Here is a 21690-nt window from a genome sequence, read left to right on the forward strand (position 1 = left end):
AAAATGTCTCGTTTTCGTTCATGTCACACTACGGAAATCAGTGAATATAAAAGCAAATCTATTCCAGAAGATACAGAAAAAAATAGACAGAGTCTATCTGGAGGCAGTTAATGTATTTTCTAGGCAGACAAATTATGAACTTTGTGAATATCCCAACATTCATGATAGCTGATAATTTAAAGATTGGGTATGGGATATGTTTTCACTTTAGCGAAAGTGACAAATGAATGGAATCTTAGCGAGTGATTTTGAGGTGTTTATAAAATAATCATCGTGAATATCACACGACTATGACAAAAAGAAACTATTATTTTCTCTTATTCATCTCGAGCAATTTCAAGACAATTCAATTGGACCATTAATATTTAAAGAATAACTCCCTCGAGCTAAAAGCTTTCGGAGTTATTCAGATTATTGATGTTTATAGGGACTCATCAAATTGTCTATAAATACAAGAAACTCTCGAGAGAATGAGAACGACAATAATATTCGGCCATTTGTCATAGTCTTAGGATATACCTCCCATAATTCTCATCACAATTACATCCTATAAATGGAAATAGAGAAAAGAAGATCTGAATTTAGTAGATAAGAATGCAAAATATTCAAAGGAACACTGATTCCTTCAGTCTTCACTAAGGAGCTCTCATAGTACTTAATATATGTGCCACAGTTTCAACATAAAACTATTGTACTAGTTATACTTTTTTAAGAGACTGATTTTTCCACTGAAATTCCAAAAGAACTGAAATATTATAATTACGATTTACAGGACTGAATAAAAAATTGATTCTCCTTGATTGATACATGTTTTTTTTTTACAGTTCCAATGGACTCCGTTCAAGGAGTTCTACGTCAGAAAATAGGTTTGCCGTGTAATCTAACTCCAAGAGACAGAGATGATGGGGTGTCCATGGTTCTATGGTTTAAAGAAATCATAAGTGAACCTTTGTACAGGTGAGAATTATCATTATCTCCTATATAACGCCTATATGAATAACATATCAGCTAGGGGAAGCATAATCATGTCAAAAGTCAAAAGATAAACCTTTCGTCCGGATAGACTTCTTATACGATGTTTCAGAGACCCCGGAATAACCTCGGGAATAACTCCCAGAAAATGATAAATTGTCTCACCTTAACAAGTTAGTCATTTTTAATGTTGTGTATATTCTGCTTATACTTTCTGTCCGTATCGTATTAAACGATTTTGAGCATAACTTTTTGTTCAAACGTTGAATCTCTTCTCAATTAATTGAAGTTCGCGATACTACTTGTAGAGTGGCGTCTATATTTGACGATAACCTTCAAGTGGCCAACTGTTCGTTATCGTGAGGCATAATATTTATGAAAACAAGCATATCCGACATGATGTGATGTCAGAAGATACTTTGAAGGAAATTCGAGAACAAAAAAAGTGGTATTCATTATTTATTAACTTTCTCATGAAAATTATTCTGAAGTGTGAAGTAACCTAATTCCAATTTCGCCTAAGGGTGTAACACTATGCTTCCTCGTCCCACGCTTCTAAAATCAGCCGTCTACATTGGGTTATGTTCAGCTTTCAACACTATTAACTGCCTAAAAGTTCTAATTTAGGCATATGCAAGGAGCTGAAAGTTCTATAGCACCTTCCATTTCAATCCGAATATCCATTTCGAAGTTCATCTCTATTAGAGTTAAAATTTTAACGGAAACACTCCTAGCCAAGCCTCAATGTCCATACCAGATTCCATAAACAACATCTAGTAGCACGCGAAGTATTGGGTGAATTGCACGTCTGCGCATGAACAATGCGCACCATTCATTCGAAAAAATAGCTATTAAATCACTGTCGACTAAATCCAAACATACATAATGAATTTCATCAAAATGAGACAAGCAGAACGAGAGTTATGAAGAGTTACATGTTTTCGCTTGATCCATAAGTTTTCTGATACCGAGAAAGCTGAAATTATCATGAAATTACTTTTGGCCTTTTCTATTTCATTAAAATCGGACAAGCAAAATGACAGACATACATTCATTGGTGAATGAGCGAAAGCTAAGGGAAGATAGAGGACACCTCGGAGGACACTAAGGCGAGTCAGGATAACCTATATTTGAAGGTCTATCTCTCTTTATAATCAAGATACAGAGTGTTTCATTGATTATGTCAATTTCTTCAATTACCCATAAGCATCGAACCACCCTATGTATTTTCCTGATAGTTCTTTTCAACAACTACTTCATACAGTCATAGTAAATGTTTTTTTTCGATCCGGCCTAGGAAAAATTGATAAATAAGATTCAAACCAAAACAATCACACTGTATTTTAAAATTTCTTGAATCTGATAGAATATTCGAATAAAGGAAAAAAAAATAGGGGGAGCAAGGTATTTCCCGAACTTCCGCATGCGATTTTAATACTCAATAAATCAAGTAATAATATGAAAAGTTCAGGAATTAGAGTTAGGCGATGAAATCGCTAGACTAGTTTTAAGGTGGATATTGCGAAATCAAAGAATTTTATACCGATGGTTATTAAGCGATGAAGCACAATTTACCTGAGATGGTATTAATTATTCAAAAAAAATTTTGTCTGCGCCGAACCAAATCTTTTTGCTACAAAACAGGCCTATTCCCAATACAGGTTTTCATTTCATGCTTTGGTGTGGTGTTTATAATGATAGATTGGTTGTTCTGTACCATTTTTAACTGGCGAAGTTCATTTCGATTTCCTTCAAAATATTTTACCTGTTTGGCTTGATACAGCTGTTGATGTCAGAGGAGAATTTTTTCTGTTTCAAAGGCTTTTATATAGCATTTAGGTTTTTCATTGAGATAGTATGTTTTTCAGAACTCATTTTATTGTTTGTTCTCAATTCAGATATTCGATAAATAAATAGTTTTGTGGTGTTATCGTTTTCATTGATGATAGATATCACTAATTGAAATCATTACCTCTGTATTTTTTTATGTTTCAATCAAGAATGTAACACTTTTGAGCGATAAATATTACTCACCCAAAGGGTAATGATTTTAGACTGGTTTCCAATAGAAAATATTGTTAGATACTGGGTATGTCAAACATTATTAAAAGAAAAAATTAGTTCAGAACTCGCCCTGAAATTGAAAGAGTCTTCCAATTTTTTGTCATTACCCTTAATTCGAGTACACTATTACACTGTCAAACAGTATTGGTTTTAAAAACGAATTATTCAGGAATTTGGACCTTTAATTCGTTTTTATTATTGATAACATGGACGAAAATCCTGATACAGAGTATTGGTTTTGTTATGACCAGCTTTTGAGATACACAGGGTAAGATATTAAGCGGGACGATCTTTATTACAAAACTTGTCAAAAAGTTGTATACAATGGAAATTTCATACAGAGCAACGTTGAGAGACACGTTGGTGTTTACTTATTGTTATTTTATCATTCTAAAATGGAAGACATTGTATACGAGGTGTCCCAAATTCAATGCTCTTTGAAGCATCTCAAGAACTATAGGACCACCAAAGAATAAATAAATGAATAAATAAAGACCTCTCGATCTGTTTTTCGAAATAATTAAATATCAAAAAGCAAATAATAGGTATCTTGATTCGTTCTCGAGTTATGGGGCGTTTCTTTCAAATATTTCGCTATATCTATGATTCATTATGAGTATCGAATGAACCATACAAATTACTGAATGGAATTGTGAAACTCTTCGAATATCTCGAACAATCATTTTTCAGGAACGCTCTGAAACTCAAAAAGGAATCAAGTTATTTAAAATATACTTTCTGATATCTAATTATTTCCAGAACAGGAGATCAGGGAACCTGAAAGATTTTCTTCTCTGATTCTTATAGTTCATAAGATGCTCTCAGTGAGCATCGAATTTGGAACATCCTGTACAACGTCTTTCATTGTAAAATGGCAAAATAGCAATAAGTAAACGCCAACGTGTCTCTTACCTGTATGAAATTCTCATCTTTTACAGGTTTTTGGCCACTTTTGTAATTACGATCGCCTCTCTTAATATATTACCCTATTTTCTTCATCAAACAATACTTTTTGTTGAAAACCAGTCTAAAATGATTACCTTACGGGTAAATAAAATTTGTCGCGCAAAAGTGACTCATTCAAGATGTTATCCTTCGAAAAATGTTATTTTAGAGAATTGTTTCTTTCCAAATTCGACATCCTGTATCTCGAGAATAGTTATTTATAATACAAGTCCAGAAGGCATTGATATTCTTCCACGAGTTCAAAATTCAAAAACGAGCCACGAAGTGGCGAGTTTTGGAATGAACGAGTGGTAGAATGAGCCTTCTGTACGAGTATTATACATTATTTTCTCTAATTCATTGCATTTTATTTGAAATTAATGAAATATTTCCATAAATATATTTTAGTGATTTTTACATTGAAAAATGTTGGTTGGCAGAACTGATTTCTTCAAGGCAAATTGATGAATTGACAGATAAAGCCGTGGCGGAAAGTTCGGAGTACAAACATAGAATAATAAAATATAACCATGAAAACTGTGCGTTTCTGATATATTCTCGCACGATTTTGTTCTACAAGATGTGGAAGAATGAACGGAATAACCACAGAATTAGAGAAATAGTCATATGATTGAGTTGGACCCATAAACTTTCTTGTTATTTTTTTCAATGAAACCCCTATATTTTTTCAGGCATTTCGATTCGTAATAACATTCTCAACAACAAAGCTCATATCACCTTTCTTCCTAAAGTGGAAAATGAACGACTTATTTGGAAATATTAAGTTCTTTCACTAGTACGAAAAATTCATTTGTTTTGGCGAATAAAACCTCACGATTGTCCAAACGCCCATTTTTTGTACTAACATGAATGACCATATTTTCTTACTAATGGAAAAATAAGACAGTAAAAAGAAAAAATTGCGCTGGGATGTGAACTCGTGAAACCCGTGATCATCATGTCGATCACGCAATTGACACCACTAAGCTATTTGATATTGATATACAAAACGATTATTTCCATCTTAAATCCATTCCGCTAGCCGCATTCATTTTGTGAATCAATAGTGTCAATAGAAGGGCCTAAATATGTGTTCAACAAGAAGGCGGTGTTTTTGAACTTTAACCCGATATTTTATAGCGCTTTATCAAATTCGTTCGTTATAAATGTTTCCTATCAGTACAACTGTCTTATTTTCACTTTTACGAAAAAAATTGAAATGAGCTTTATTGTTGAGAATGTTATTACGATCGAAATGCATGAAAAAATATAGAGTACCATTGAAAAAAATTTCATTTTATGAAATATTATCACAACGCGACTGTCAATTTTTTGTTTGTTTTCGGCATCGAGAAGACCACTAGAAAAGCTACTAGTTTGCCCATTTAACCGACAACGTAGTATCAATAATAACGGAGTTGGCAATGGTGCCGACGGAATTTGAAACACCCTGTGTACTCGTGCAAAAGGCTCATTCTATAACTCGCCACCTCGTGACTCGTTTTTAAATTCGGAACTCGTGGAGGAATATCAATGCTTCTGCACTTGTATCATAAATTACTATTCTATTTATTCAAATACATAAAGTTAACATTTCCGATGAGCGTGGTTATTGTTTTCTAATCAAATATTCTCATCGACAGAATATCAAAGAATAAGAAAACATATGGCTCGAATTTCGATAATACATTAAATTCGAAACATTTTACGAAGAAATTTTTTGAGAGATGAAATTCAAGAACTACAAATATCTCGTTGAATTTCAGACCACTATCTGATATTCGTAATGAAATTTGAAAGAGATGAATGTTCGTGCTAAAAATAAAAATTCTCGAATGATGGTGATTTTGATTCAACTCGAAAAATAAAGAACCTCGCCCTTGTTTCCGCAACGTCAGTCAAAGCCTCCCCACATCCGCATTCCTCCGGAATTCCTTCCAGACATTCACCGATCCTGATTCTTTCGTAACGTTACGATTATTTGCTGTGGGTGTAAACCATCTGCCTTTGAACAGAGAAAATGATAGAATACGGTTCACTTCTTCCGTGAGAGTCCTTCTGGAACTCCACACAAAGCATTCAACAGATATGATTCTTTACTTTTGGCGAACCCTGGCGCTTCCGACATGAAGCGTTGGGATAATTCAATTATCTCTAGCATAGAAAAACCGAGGCCTCGTTCATAATTGAAACGAATGAATGTTAACGGAATCTTATTTTTTGGTTACGAATTTTGATTTAATTCTTTCAAAATTTCATTTTTAGACAACCATTCACGAGAGTATAAGCCATTTCAATAAGTTTTCATCCAGTAGTGATGAAATCTCAAGATCTATCGGACTTAAAAAAAAGAATGGTTTTCTCTTGAATGTTGCGAAAGGATATATACCATGTCTACTATTTCTGATAATGGATAAAAACAAGTCGGGTGGAACACACCAAACTCCAGGATGTACGGATTCACGGCTTGACTTGATTTTCAAGTTCTTTGGCTAGACTTGAAATCAAGTCAAGTAGTAGTTTAACAATCTCAAGTCAAGTCAAGTATTTATTTATCAAGTACTGGAATTCTATCAAGCTTATTGATTTTTAGCATTGTGTGGTGTCACATCAATGAAAAAGTTATCTCGTGAATATCTGTACATTATATGTTCTCTAAGGAAAAAGTAAGATGTTTTGAGTTGATTATATCAAAGTCTTCCTCACTTCATCGGCTCTTGTTCACAAAATCGATTATTATCTGTAGGCTGTTACAGGTGGAGTGAAAAGCAATGTGGTATTTGTTATTAAATCTGTTTTTTTCTCTCGTTCAAACACATAAGGTGACAATAATTGAAGAAATGAGAACAATATCAGCTTATCAGTCATGCCGAAAAGACGTTTGGCTCCTGTGCAACTGGACCAAATCATACGGTGGATACAGGAAGGTTTGTCCCAGCGAGAAGTGTCCCGGCGGTTGAATGTTTCGCAAAGTGTCGTGAGTCGGGCTTGGAATAGGTTCATCCAAAATGACTCAGTAGCTTATGTTCATGGGGGAGGTCGGCAGCGCAGTACAACAGCTGCCCAAGATCGTCTTTTGATCCTCAATGCTAGGAGAAATCCCACTTACCCGGCGTCGCGGCTCAATAGATCACTGAGAGTTGCAACAGGAGTTCTAATTTCGAACCAGACTGTAAGACGACGACTACATGTTCGTGGTTTGAGAGCACGTAGGAGGGTACAACATCCCCGTTTGAATAGGGAACACCGGGTTCATCTATGGCAATGGGCTGAGGAGCACCGCAATTGGACACTTGAAGATTGGAGCCGATGTTTATTTACGGATGAGTCTAGATTTCGTTTGGTCAACTCCGATGGACGTATTCTTGCTTGGAGGGAAAGAGGTCGAAGGTATGCAGAACAGTTTATGGTACCCACAACAGCTTTTGGCGGAGGTTCTATATGTGTATGGGGAGGTATTTGTTTGAACCAAAGCACAGAGTTGGTTGTTCTGCAGAACACCACCATGACCAGCCAGAGATATCACGATATGATTATTGAACCCATAATTGTTCCGTTTGCGGCTGCCGTGGGCGAGAATTTTATTTTAAATGACGATAATGCCCATCCACACCGTAGTCGTCTGGTTAATGAAGCGCTAGAAACTCATGCTATTGATAGGATGGACTGGCCAGCTCGCTCTCCAGACATGAATTGCATCGAACATGTCTGGTCTGAGATGTCTAGACAATTGTCAACCTTAGAACAACCGATCAATTACCTGGAGGACCTTTCTAACGCTTTACGGGATATTTGGACGAATTTGCCCCAAAATTTTATAAATCGTTTGATCGAAAGTATGCCTCCTAGGGTAAAATGCTTGAGACGAGCTCGTGGGGGACGAACTAGGTACTAGCTCAACCGAAACTTCAGCCTTCTCGTGGTTTCATCATAAAATTTTTATGTTATTCAAACACAGAATTTTGAGTGTTCCTAATAAAGTCTTTTTTTCTCTCCAACTTTCCATTTTTGCATTCTTTTCTCAAGTGAACCATATTATCAACTGAAAATACTCTGATATCTGACTAAATTTATAATCTTGGAGCGAATATTTCAGAAATAAATTTAAAACAAGTAAGTGATTCCTATCAATTGTTGAGCAGTGTATTTTGAAATTGGAACCAAAAATAAATCACTATAAATAATAACATAATAAAAAATATTAAAAAATACAATTTGAGAGGAAAAAATGTTTCAATAGGATAATAAATTAGCCTAAAATTAGGAAAAATAAATCTGAAGTTCCAAAATGGTTCTGCTAGCTTTCCAATATCTTTGAATATTTCCAAAAGCTAGGTAAATATGTGGAAAAGATTCACAAGATAAAATAATCAAATACAGAATTCTTTTAATTGTTCGAGGTACTAGATAAGCACAAGATACTTTTAAAAATTGGATCTGAAATACTAAATATAAAATACGTTTCTCATAAAAACGTTTCTTTAAATTTTCAGATGAAGAATTAATCAAATCGATCAACAGATTTCTGTCTAGTAAAAATTTCGTAGAAATGCGGGAGAAATACTAAAAGAGGCACACTGGCAATCATAAGTGTAACGAGGGGGGTTATTGGTTGATTAGAAGAAATAAAAAGAATTGATTACCAATTTGAAAAAAAATTATGAAAAAAGGATTCTGCTTTTTCAAAGTGAGGGTATACGCCCACCATAAGTCAAGTCTAGTTATGCCCCTGCTGGCGATCGCTTCAGTCATCTTAGAGCTCGGGGAACCCCCTCATTCTGTCTAAGCGCAAATGAGGTTGCGGAAATATATAACGTGCGACTTGTGCGTATCATGCTCAAGTAATATCAAGTAGCTTGATATCAAGTCAAGCAATAAATATCTCAAATCTAGTCAAGTTCAAGTATGTAATATTTCACGCTTGATTTTCAAGTCGAGTAGGCTACTTGGCTTGAAGAATCCCTAATTGTACACGTGAAAATAATTTCAAAAAACACATATGGTGTTATCCGATTCTCATATGTTTTCAAATTGTAGCGTAATTTAATTATTTCAAATTCTTTTCATAAATGCTGTAAGTACCGATTGTCTGGTCCGTTTTGTTGTGCCGACATTTATTAGTGTCAGTGTGTTTGAAGCGTTTATTTTTGTGTTTTTACGATTGAACTCTTATAAAATGCCACACATCTATTCAAATTTAGAATATGCAAATATGGTTTTTGTCTATGGCTTTTGTAATGGAAATGCTCCAGCTACTGTTCACGAATACCGTCGACGATTTCCACAAAGGAGAAATCCGGACAGAGTTTAATTTGCCTAAAAAAATTCAACGTACTCTTGGCAAGAACACATTGGAAGTGTGAAGTTGCTGCATCTCTACTCTTCAAAAAAATTGAGGGCTTTATATGAGAATAGTATATTGTGCAACAAGTGGGGAAAGTTCGACTTTTCTCACGAGTATGGAAGTTTGTGCAGCACGAGCCAGAAAGTCAAGTGTCGCAAACACATGAGTGTAAATAGTATATTGTGCAACAAGTCGGGAAAGTCCAACTTTTCTCGCAAGTGTGGAAGTTTGTGCCTGAAAGGCGAGTGCCGCAAACACACGAGCAAGAAAAAGGCACTATACTTTTCCTACAACTGCACAAATTTCAATAATTCAAATAATAGACTTGATTCGAATCAAAATGGCCCTCGTTGACAGTATGTGCTGATTAATTGCGTTTTCATAGAAACGACTCAAAAGTTCAATTTCATTGGTCTACCAAGCGAGGTGTGGGTAAAGTGCTATGTGGAATAATATTTCCCATAGTATAAGCAATACATAGTTTTGAAATTGAGTGAGCTATGAAGAGTACGCTTCTTTCCATAGCAGTTATAGGAAAAATATGTTGGCAAACATTTGTAGACACCCAATTACCTAATTTATGAAGTAGAAACCTATGAAGCGCATCTTGGGTTTCATGGGAGTGCAGATTTAGATAATAATAATAATAATAATAAACTTTATTTTTCTGACCTTAAATCAGTACAGGTGTACTGGTACCAAGGCTTCAACTCATATAACAAATCTAAATTAACAAATCACTTCTATCTAAAAAACAAAAAAACAAACAATTCTTGTGTAAAATGCGGTGTAGCGATGATCTAACTAAGCACATTCAAAGCACTTGTACGCTTTCCGAATGGGTAGGTCGGGATCATCACGAACAGACCAATAAACCTATTCCACGATCTCTTTCGTTCTCAATAATATTTGGACTCAAGTTATGAAAACCTCGAATATTGGAGAACTTTCTTTGCATAAGTTAGCTAAATAAACCGCCTTTCAAGACACCTTGTAGAAATTTCCGAGGTTTTCATTGCTCCTAATAATTATAATCTTATGAGATAAAGGTCAATCGATTGTGTTCATTGTGGGCAACAGATCTACATCCTATCGCCACTTCAGGCACAACATCATAGATTGTTTACCCAAGAGCGAATGTGACTCAAATATTTTTCTCAAACAGCCAAACATCCGGAATATCCTTGGTTTTCAACCAGAGACAAGTTTAAATTCGACTAAAACGACGAAAATCAAAGTTCGATAGACTGGACTAATGGAGTAATGACATAAACATTCTCTCCAATCTCGACTTTCTAAGCATACGTGACATATATTTATGGGGGGTCTAAAGGAAAGGATTTTCGGAATAAATAATTTCGTCCTGCGACGGTTATCGAACTGTAGGAGAAAAATAGGAAATACTCAGTTCCTTGTCGGCTTCCGCCCCCAAATCCTTCCAATATCCCTGCAGAAACAGCAGATTCGACACAACTACAAAAAGAGTCCGCAGTCAAATCTGCAATCGGCAGATCCTTTCAAAGGTTCCCATAAATCCCTCGTAGAGACACTATCGAGTGGCCCGGCCGCCTCGGTTCCGCAAGGGTGGTGCGCCATATAATTTCTATTCCACATGCGTTACACTTGTATATCACTGGCTGTCTCTCGATTAGTCGCTAAGAGCACCAATAAAGTTTTATTCCATAAAAATCCGAAATGTTTTCGTTCGCCGTCCATTCTCGCTCGGCTATCCTGTTTGCGAATTCCGAGATGTATTTGTCCAGCTCCCATAAGGATCTTTGAAAAGGAATTCCGCCACAAAACATTCATTTCGGTCTTGTTCGAGGGTGCTGGCTTGAAAGAAGAAAATAAGCGATCTCTCATGGCACCACGTTTGTACACTCTCAGTTTGAATAAATTGCCAGAAAACTCGGTTTTCAGCAACTGAAGAACTTTATCTATAGCTAATGGAAGCTATTCATATGCAGATTCTTTACGGAGAATGAAGAAAGCATACAGGTTGTGGCGTAATTAATGGATAATCTTCTACTGGCGAATAGGGGAGGTCATGGCCGACCAGAAAATGTAAAGTTATGTTCAGTAAAAATATCATAGTTTTCGAGATATCGGACAATTTCTTTTTTTTCTAAAAATTGCACCTTTACTCACTAATTTCAATGCTGTGATCACAAATCTTGTTATTTCCTTGGGCATTGTTTTTTATTTTACTCTCAAATAGCTGTACTAAGAGATAAACTACCAAATTCCTACCATCTTGCTCAATTAAGAAAAAAAAGTAGGATAATCCTCATGTTTGCAAATTCACTTTCTTTTTTCTTTAAGTTTCAGTCGTTATGATGAGAAAAAAAAATGTATTGAGACCTTTGTGAACATTTCATAAATAAATTGCCTATTTCATTGCGGTTCTAAAATGGTATAATACATGTTATTCTTTTATTGGGTGCTCGGAGTACGTTTCATTATTACAACTGAGGTACTAATTTCAGTGAAAGAGAGTTTTAGGGATTTTTGATGAAATCTAAGAATGGTTAAATGAAACACAGCGAAATTTTCACTATTTATTTTAAATTACAGTGCTAAAGTAAGTGCACGCTTTACATCTTCTAATAAAAGATCGTTTCATTCGTCGCGCATATCTGGCTTGATTAATATTTAGAGCTGCTTCGTTAATGCGTGCGCGACGAATCAAACGATCTTTTATTAGAATATGTTTAGCGTGCATTCGTGCAGAAGGCAAGTGCAGAATCCCCAAAAAACTCTTTCACTGAAATAAGTACCTCAGTTGTAATAATGAAACGTTCTCCGAGCACCCAATGAAAGAATAACATGTATAATGCCATTTTAGAATCGCAATGAAATACACAATTTATTTATGAAATGTTCACTAAGGTCTCAACACAATTTATTTTCACCATAACCAATGAAACTTAAAGAAAAAAGTAAGTGAATTTGCATACATGAGGATTATCCTACTTTTTTTTCTTAATTGAGCAAGATGGTAGGAATTTGGTAGTTTATCTCTTAGTACAGCTATTTGAGAGTAAAATAAAAAACAATGCCCAAAGAAATAACAAGATTTGTGATCACAGCATTGAAATTAGTGAGTAAAGTGCACTTTTTAGAAAAAAATGAAATTGTCCGATGTCTCGAAAACTATGATATTTTTACTGAACATAACTTTACATTTTCTGATCGGCCATGACCTCCCCTATTCGCCAGTACAGGATTATCCATTAATTATGCCTCACCTTGTATATGCTTGATAAGGAGTTACTTTTACATATTTCAGATTCTATCCATTTCATCTCATAATATGATTGTGCATTAATGCGTAATTTCAAAAAAATTCCTAATTTCGAGTCGATTTTGCTTAATTGTTTCTGATGGTTCGCGAAGGTTCGGGTTACTTGAAATTTTCTTACTTCACTTATAAGAAAGAATCAATTTCTCACTCAGAAATAAATGGCTCATATTCGAGCTTGGTTTTTGAGAGAATAAATTTAGTGGAAATCTCACCCTCATAAATTCAACTGTTTTCAAGCTTTGGCGAGTCGTTCTCGAGACAAGTTACGAGGTGCACCCTCTCTCGCTCTCTCCCAGGGGATTGGTGTTTCGTCCCGAGATCGCAGTTAGGCAATCCAGCGATCTCTGCCTAAGACAGACCCTCTCTAACCATTGTTGCAACGCAACGACCCTTTCAAATACTTCGAGGTCGAAGTAGTGTGGCGCGAACACTCATAACGCCATCTGGGCACAGACAGCGTCACTACATTGGAAAATGGCGTGAAATGAAAAGTTCTTATAAATTATTTATTATTGGTACTATTAACATGAAACAAAAACATCGTACAGGCACTCTCCAGTAGAATCCATTGGTGTAATAATTTATTTTTTATTGCCATTAGTTTCGAAGTTATAATACATAATTGTGTTTTTTCTCAAATGTGAAGCATACCAATTTCTACAACAAATGAAATTGCTTAATTTTTTCCTTTCCAAGAATATAAAACATGATATATAAATTTCCATGAGAAACAGCATCAAAAGTTTCAGTTTCACACTCCAATCTTCAATAATTTATGAACTTCAGATAATTGATATATTCGGTGGCCACCAAGGTTTCCGAATTCAACACCGTTAGGTTTTTTCAAATTGATAAATGTTGTTCTTCAAATGTGACTAGAGGTGGCCACCGAATCTTATAAATATCTGGAGATTACAGATTATTATAGTTAGGCATTTGTTCGGTTTTTCTAGTTTGATAAGAAATTCATATATCATGTTATATATTTTTTTGTGACCCGAAAAAAAAGAATAGAAACTTTTCACTATCTCTGATTTCTATTTCAGTTATGACTTGAGAGGTCGACAAGCCAACAATGCGAAGCTGTGGTCTAGCCCTAATGCCTTTGGTCCACGAGCCTTCTTCCAGGCAACAACTACTCCAGCATTTCTCTTCATTGACCACATAGAGATATCAGATGAAGGGATTTATAGATGTCGGGTCGACTTCAAAAACTCGCCTACTAGAAACAGTAGAGTTAATTTCACAGTTATCAGTAAGTACCGAATTCGATTTCAATTATAAACAATGGGCCCTAATCTGTAACTCGAATAGAAACGAACGAATTAGATCGTAATCTAAGAAATCGGAATATTTCACTTATATGGCATCCAAATTTGGTATATCCAATTCTTCTTCCATTGCCAAATGTAATTCGTAATTAATATCCATGTAATTGTTTTGCTGAATACCAATTTGAAATGATTCCGGTGCATTTCTTTTCAATCCATACCATCTCTATTCGATTTGAAGTCACAGAATAGGGCTGAATATCAGTTGCGGTCGAAGCACATAAATATTTTAAATATAATAAAATATATCAAATCAGTTGAGATAAGCTTCAATTCTTTTTGACATAAATTTCAAATTCCCCCAAAATGGTGTGGCTCAAGGTGTTCAGGAAGTGGTTCACATTCAATTCCTGAAGGCTTGTTGTCATATCGCGTTTACAGTAATTGTTTTTTTATTTGTTGATCTTAAGTGCGGTTGCAGCAATATATGAAAAATGAAACAAAATTTTTCTCAAGTCATAATAAATGGTATTTTATGCATCGAAGTGATGAAAATGTCGTGTAGTTCGTCAAAAAAGAAAAATAACCACCAATTGAAATCGGTCCCAGTATATGAGTTTAAAAGATGTCTTGACTATGGTCTCTTCTTTGACATAAATATAATATTCCGAAAGACGCCCATTTTGAAAGTGGTACAATTAATTTGCATAAATGATACAAATTCTGTGTTTGATTGATCAATTTCCTGTAATTTTTTAACATGCAGTAACTTAAATCGTTATTTTATTACTTCTTTTCATATAACTGTGTGTAAATTTCTTATCATACAGTTGTCATCAAAATTAAAAGAAAATAATTTCTTAACCAAGAAATTAAAGAAATATTTAAAAAGGAAAAGGAAGCAGTCATTATTGATATCCTTGATTTATACAAAAAGATATAGAGCAACTAAGCATCGCTTGCGAACTCAAATTACAGGAAGAAACTGAAAAAAAATCAAAACCTCAACCAGAAAGAAATAAAGAAATTAATGAAAAAAAAATTGATTCTAGCAGCATTCCAGAATACAAAATGTGAGAATTTATGGATTCAAATAATTCGGGACAAAAGTCCATTAGAATATGTCAATAAAACTACGTTCAAGTAGTCTATCCAACACAAGCCTGCAACTGAATAGTATAGAGTAGCATATTTGAGGCCTCATGGAATGCAATGACCTGTATTCGTGAAATTAAGAAATAGTTGAAATAATGAAAAACCGAAGGGAACTCTCAAAGGCAAGAAAATTCACAACAAAGAGGACCTGACAAAAACCAGGATTGAAATAACGAAGGGAGCTTCAGAAAAAAATCGGAAAAATATTAATTCAAAAATGTATGGAGCACAAAAAGAATAATATTCGTCTTCCTATATAATAATAATAATGATAATAATAAACCGACTTTATTCAACAAATGTAGGTACATATATTTGCCACGAAAAGGCGAAGATAAGCTAAAGCTACTCTTAAACTCTTAACCTTTTCAGTTTACAAGATAAAAAAAAAACAAAATAAAACAAAAACAATATAAGAAATAACATCTTACAATTTCAATAATATTGATTTGATTATCAGCAGAGGAGAAAAAAAAACAAATAAACTAGTAAGTACCATAATACAAAAATACAATGCGACAACAATGTGGCTAGTTTTGCTGATCCGGCAGTTCATTTTTAATGACTTTTCTAAATTTGGTTATTAGTATTGATAATTCCGGTTTGAAGGAGTTAAAAAGTTTTACTGCATTGTAAGTAAAACTGCGTTCAAATAGAGCTGTCGAATGGCGAGGCATGTTAAGTATCTGTGAATATCTGGTGTTGCGATTGTGTATATTATTTCTGAAAACGAGTTTGTCATAAAGATAGGGCGGACTTTGAGTATTAAACAATCCATGCAACAAAATAAGAAAATGGTATTTAAACATACTAGACACTCTGAGCCACTTCAACTGCAGAATGCATTGAGAAATGTGATCATATTTCCTCAAATTAAATATAAATCTACAACAAGTATTTTGCACACGTTGAAGTCGATATTGAGTGACTTTATCAAGACATGGGTAATAGACAATGTTACAATAATCAAGAAGAGATAAAACCGAAGATTCTGACAGTTTTTTTCTTGTTTTGAAATTTAAAATATGCCTATTAGCAAAAAGTAACCGAGTGCGCATATAACATTTACGTAATAAGACATTCACATGATTCTTGAATCTAAGAGAACTATCCATAGTTAACCCTAAATTTTTTGCACTATCAGATATAACTAAATACTATACGAGATAAAAATCGAAATCAAATCAATGGGTTCGTTATCTAATTGGTAAGTATTTTTTTAATGAATAATAGGGATACCTATATAAATATAGGATAACTCTCATATTCGGTTTGACTGATTGAATTAGTTTATTTATTTCTGAATCGCATGCGGGTGTAATCGAATGAATATGTTTAATCTGATCACTGGTTGATCTGTTTGAATACCCAATATTTCCACCACACCGCACCAGAAGTTACAAGGTTAGAATTAAGTTTGAATGTGTGAAATACCTTCTTCTGCATTATTTTATTTATTTCTTTTTTACATTATTCTGGAGGATAATAACATATAAGTACCTACCCCTCTTCCAGATAAATCGACCGACAACAATGACATCATATCAATGTCACATTTCATAAATACATACAGGGTGATTCACCGGGATGGCCTATTAGACGTTTATAGAAAACCATCATAATTTTGAGCTGAAAATTTGCATATTTTGGTTTGAGACAATGATATTTCTTCCTAAAATAGATCTCTACAACGTCCGGTTATACCAGAAAGAGACTACTACTTCCTTATTTCAAGTGGCATACCCAGTATATCATTTTATCATTAGATAGCTTTTGTGACGACAATTTCGAGAATATGCCATACCTTGGGTGAAAACTCAACGGTTCATGAGTTGATGGGATTATTATGAAAAAAATAGTGGCGATGAGGACTCACAGTTTTTCAAATTTTTCTGCAGAAAAAGCTTTTCCTAAAAATTTTTTTTTCGATTCTGTGAATACGTAATATTATAAAATTTTCTGCTGTTCGGATCTAAAATATAGTTTTAATAAACTTGGACAACTCAAATTCATCAAAACTTAAGATTTTTCAATTAAAACCTATATTTTTTATTATATCAGTCGATTCTACGTACAAAAATAGGAAACATCGAATTTTACTTCCTTTCTGTGTTTTCCGGAAGTCACAGACTACTCCACACAGTTATAAATTGCGGTTTTTCCTCATTCAAAGTTTCTCCTCGATAACTCTTAAAGTATTTATTTTAGGTATAGGGTGTGCTTAAATAACTCCCTCTATTTTTGTACGTAGAATCGACTGAAATAATAAACAATTTATGTTCTAATTTGAAAATCTTGAGTTTTGATTAATTCGAGTTCATTCAAGTTCATAATTTTCTTATAAACACCCTGTACATTTTTGGTCCAAACCACAAACAGTTTTATATTTGCAGAATAGAAAAGGAAAATATGATATTTTTTCGGAAAAAGCTTTTTCTCGAAATATTCAAAAAGATGTGAGTCCTCATGGCAACCATTTCTTTTATAAGAATCCCATTAACTCATGAACCGTTGAGTTGAGGTATGGCATATTGACGAAATTATCATCAAAAAAGCTATCTAATGATGCAATAATATATTGGGTGTGCCATTTGAAATGAGTAAGTAGTAGTCTATTTCCGGTATGATCGGAAGTTGTAGAGAACTAGAAATATTTTAAGGAGAAATATCATTGTCTCAAATCCCAATGTGCAAATTTTCCATAAACGCCTAAAAGGACATCCCGTATTAACAGAGTTCTGTTGATCCAAGAGCACAATTACCACTTGAATGAACGAGCGCTCGAAACCTCCAGAAGCCAAGTCAGCGCTATCTCGATTTTTTCATATTGCTTTTCAAGCAGACGCATCTGTCACATCGCAAACCTTCCCCATCCTGTCAGAAAATGGGACCAGAATGCATATGGATGTTTGATTTACACCAGCGTTAATAACGGCAGATATGACGCATAAGGAGGCACCATTGTTGGAGAATCTGTAGCGAATGCGACGAATATATTTATATAAGTTGCCGGCGAAGGCTGATGCATCTCCACTAGGCAAGATTAAGGTCACGTCTCGGTTCCCGAATATATTCTTCGTAGCGGATTGAGCGCAGGAGAAGCTCCAGATTTCAAATGCGAATTATGCAGATGCTACGTTAGATATTCTCGAGGTTGAAACTGGTAGCAGCACTTCTAAGTGCGGTCGCATGCATTATGTTTCCGAAGGAATAGGTGTAACCATAGAGACATAAGGTATGTATTGAGCACTTCAACAGACTTTAAAGTGTGTTCCAGGTATGATACAACACTTTCGGTGAAAAATTAATGAGATAGTAGGCCCTACAGCGTTGCAAATTATTCACACGTTAGTTTGAGTTTATGCAGCATCAAAGAACAAATAGCACGTGAAGTTTACAGTGTGTTTCGAGAAGAGGTGATCCCTAGGATAGGTAGAAATTTGAAAATAATTGGGGTTAACAGAAAATACTCGTTGATTAGTTATAATAATAATAATAATAATATAGTTTATTTGGGAAAATATATAATACATTAAGTTACAAATAATTTGACAGAAATTATACAAATAAACTTAATAACCACAAAGTCCGTGTGGACTGTCTGTGGTGATCAGTGCCTCGCATCGCCAAATACAACAAAGTACAAGAAAGAAAAACAATCGCCATACCAAAACTCGTTTTGCTGTTCGAAAATTTTGCTGACTTCCCTACTCTTTCCACAATCTCTCCAATCCACTTTTAAGCCCTCGCAGTCATTTACCTATTTTTTTCTCCTGTTGGCCAACAACAGAACAGAAACGATGGTGTGTTGGTGTGTGTGAATTCAAGTATCTTATAATCTTTTATTTTTAACATCTATTATGTCCACAACAGTATTCCTATGAACAGAAAATACGAACTCTCTCAATTGTGGCTTGAACCTATTAATAGAGGATTCTTCCCTGATATTGGATGGTAAAAAGTTATATACACGGGGTGCAAGAAAATAGTGGGATCTTTGACCTACAGTCCTCTGGGACGACGGAAGTAAAAGGTTTTTTTTGACACGTCCACTTGTCTGGTAATCATGTGATATTCCCCTAAATACATGTCGATTTTTGAACGAGTAAACTCAGAGCTTGAAAAAAAATATCTGTCGGATATCCATTACCTTCGATTCTCGATACACAAGATCGGAGGAGTACCGCCGGTCTCTACGAAGAATAATCTTCAAGATTAATTTCTGAACCACCTCCAGCCTCCGCAAACAACTAACTGCCACGCCACCCCAACCCAGAATACCATACATAAGACGCGAATGAACAAGAGCTTGATATATCATTTTCATATGAGAGAAGTTCAAGAATCTGGCTAGGTGTTTGAATTTATAAATCATGGATCTTATGGTTTTTTGTGATCCTGTTCACATGAAAATTCCAACGCAGGTGAGAGTCAATAGTAATTCCGAGGTATTCTACGCTGTTTGCCGGGTTGATAACCATTTTGTTATTTTGATTGCGGATTTCTATCGAAGCGAAGTCCGGAAGGAGGTTTCTGTGGTTTGTCAAAGGAAGGTATTTCGTTTTCTCTACATTAACTGTTAACAACCTATGACTGAACCAATCGACCACCATACCGAAGTCCGCTTCTACCATTTCTTTCAGACTAGACCATGTGTTCGAGGTATATAGAACACAGAAGTATCGTCCGCAAAGCTGATGACCCCACCACAAGCTTTCAATGAAAAGAGACTGTTCACATAAATAATAAAAAGAACAGGACCAAGAATGGTACCGCATTCAACGAACCTAGTTTCGCTTCTCTGGTCTCTGATCTGAACCAACTGCTGACGATTGTTAAGGTAACTCTCAAAGAGTCCAAGAACTTCGCCACGAAAGTCAAAAGCCTCCAAGACCTCCAACAGCTGCGAGTGATCTACAGTGTCGAAAGCCTTAGCAAAATCGACAAACATACACAGGGAAGGTTGTCCCTTATCTAAGGCATCATACATTTTCCGTGTTAGCGGAATAATACAGAACATATTCAGAAAATTAAAATAAAGAATTCCAATTCTTCTCGAATGAAAGTTGCATCTGAAGTTACTCAGGGGAGTCATTCAGGTCCCATATTATTTCTAATTTTCGTAAATGACATAACATCTGCAATCAAATATAGTAGTTTATTACTTTTCGCAGGTGATTTTGAATTAAGACAATCAAAGATGTGGTGGCTATCCCTTAGATACAATGAGATATTAACTCGGTTGTTCAATGATCGAAACTTAAACAGATTCCGTTGAAATATATTTCCACTCTGTGCGGATTATATTTTGAATGGAGCTGTTCTTGATGAATATACAGTAGGAAGATCAAGGTGTGATATTGGACACTGACCTTAATTTTCGTGATCATCATAGGAGTATTGTGAATAGAGCAACTCTGCCGATTTCACTGACCTTTTAACAATAAAACAATTCTATATAATGCCTTTTGTAGGCCTATTCTTGAATTTTGTTCCTGTGTTTGGTCACAAGCTTCTTGTTTCAAGAGTTTCTTCTTCATGTGCCCTGTCAGTTTTGTCTGACGTTGGCGATCACCATTGAGAATGCAAGAGTTCAGAATGAGTTTTTTAAATATATTTCATTTAAACTTTCTGTCGCTTCTAGAGAGTTTTCAGTTACTCTTACTCGTCAGAAAATAAATATGGAATCTCTATAGTGTCGCAGAAATATCTCAAACCTAATATTTCTTCATGAAATTTTTAATTTTCTGGCTGACTGTTCAGATATTGTAGCAACGTAGCAAGAAACTATCAGAAATTTGATATAGCGATACATTCTGATAGTCAGACTGCAATCAAACGACTGTGTTCACATATCATCGATTCTAAAATGATATTGTAGTGCCGAAAAAATCTCAATGAAATAGGCAAGAATAGCAAGGTCTTCCTAGTCTTCTTCTTCTAGTCTCCGGCCACTCGGGATTCAAAGGAAATGAAGAGGCCAACATACTTTCTAGAAAAGGAGCACCAAATCCTTTCATTGGTACAGACAAATGTACATTATATACAAGGAAGAGTATCAGAAGAAGGAAAAAACCTAAAGAGAAAGACTATGGGGAATCTTTCAGGGTTGGATCATTCAGAAAAGTTTCTTCAAAACTTTGACACTGTGATGTCCAAGAAGTATCTGGATATTAGCAAGAATATACTACACCTACTTAATGGGTTCCTTACAGGGCATTTTCACTTCATGGGTAGTGATCTAGCTGAAAATGACGAGTGCAGATTCTGTGGGGAGGAGGAGGAAACTCCAGATCATCAAGTGACAAAATAACCCGCCATCAATAGCCAACGCAAAAACAAGAAACTTGTAGTTGTGAGGCAGTAGCCTATTGAATCCATCCTAGATACATTGGAACTGTAGATCAGGCAGAGCTGTCGAAAATAGCTCTAAATGGTGGCACAATAGACCTTCAGATCGCAGTTGAGGAAAACCCCTCAATTAAATCTACATAATCTAATGAAGGTCATTCAGCAACCCAGTTTCAATGAACTCCTCGATCTTCGTCCCATCAAATCGAACCAGTTAGATGTGGAAACTATCGCGGTAGAAATATTGGAACAAAAAATCTGAGAAAAGACAATAAGCAAACGGT

General features: G+C 35.0%; 1 protein-coding gene across 3 annotated transcripts in view; it reads left to right on the forward strand.

Annotated features, from left to right (window-relative positions):
* Nucleotides 1-21690, forward strand: part of LOC123671355 (nephrin) — a 494576-nt gene that overhangs the window by 280350 nt on the left and 192536 nt on the right. Inside the window, exons 1-3 of one of the 3 annotated variants that reach the window (XM_045605136.1) lie at nt 10-253; nt 825-957; nt 13676-13884. In XM_045605136.1, the coding sequence (XP_045461092.1) occupies nt 830-957; nt 13676-13884 (337 nt within the window). In that variant the 5' untranslated portion in view covers nt 10-253; nt 825-829. Of the gene's footprint in view, nt 1-9; nt 254-824; nt 958-13675; nt 13885-21690 lie in introns of those variants that run through there. The other 2 variants (XM_045605137.1, XM_045605135.1) reach the window with 2 other exon arrangements.

Source organism: Harmonia axyridis, chromosome 1 (assembly GCF_914767665.1).
Source record: "Harmonia axyridis chromosome 1, icHarAxyr1.1, whole genome shotgun sequence".
Classification (NCBI taxonomy): domain Eukaryota; kingdom Metazoa; phylum Arthropoda; class Insecta; order Coleoptera; family Coccinellidae; genus Harmonia; species Harmonia axyridis.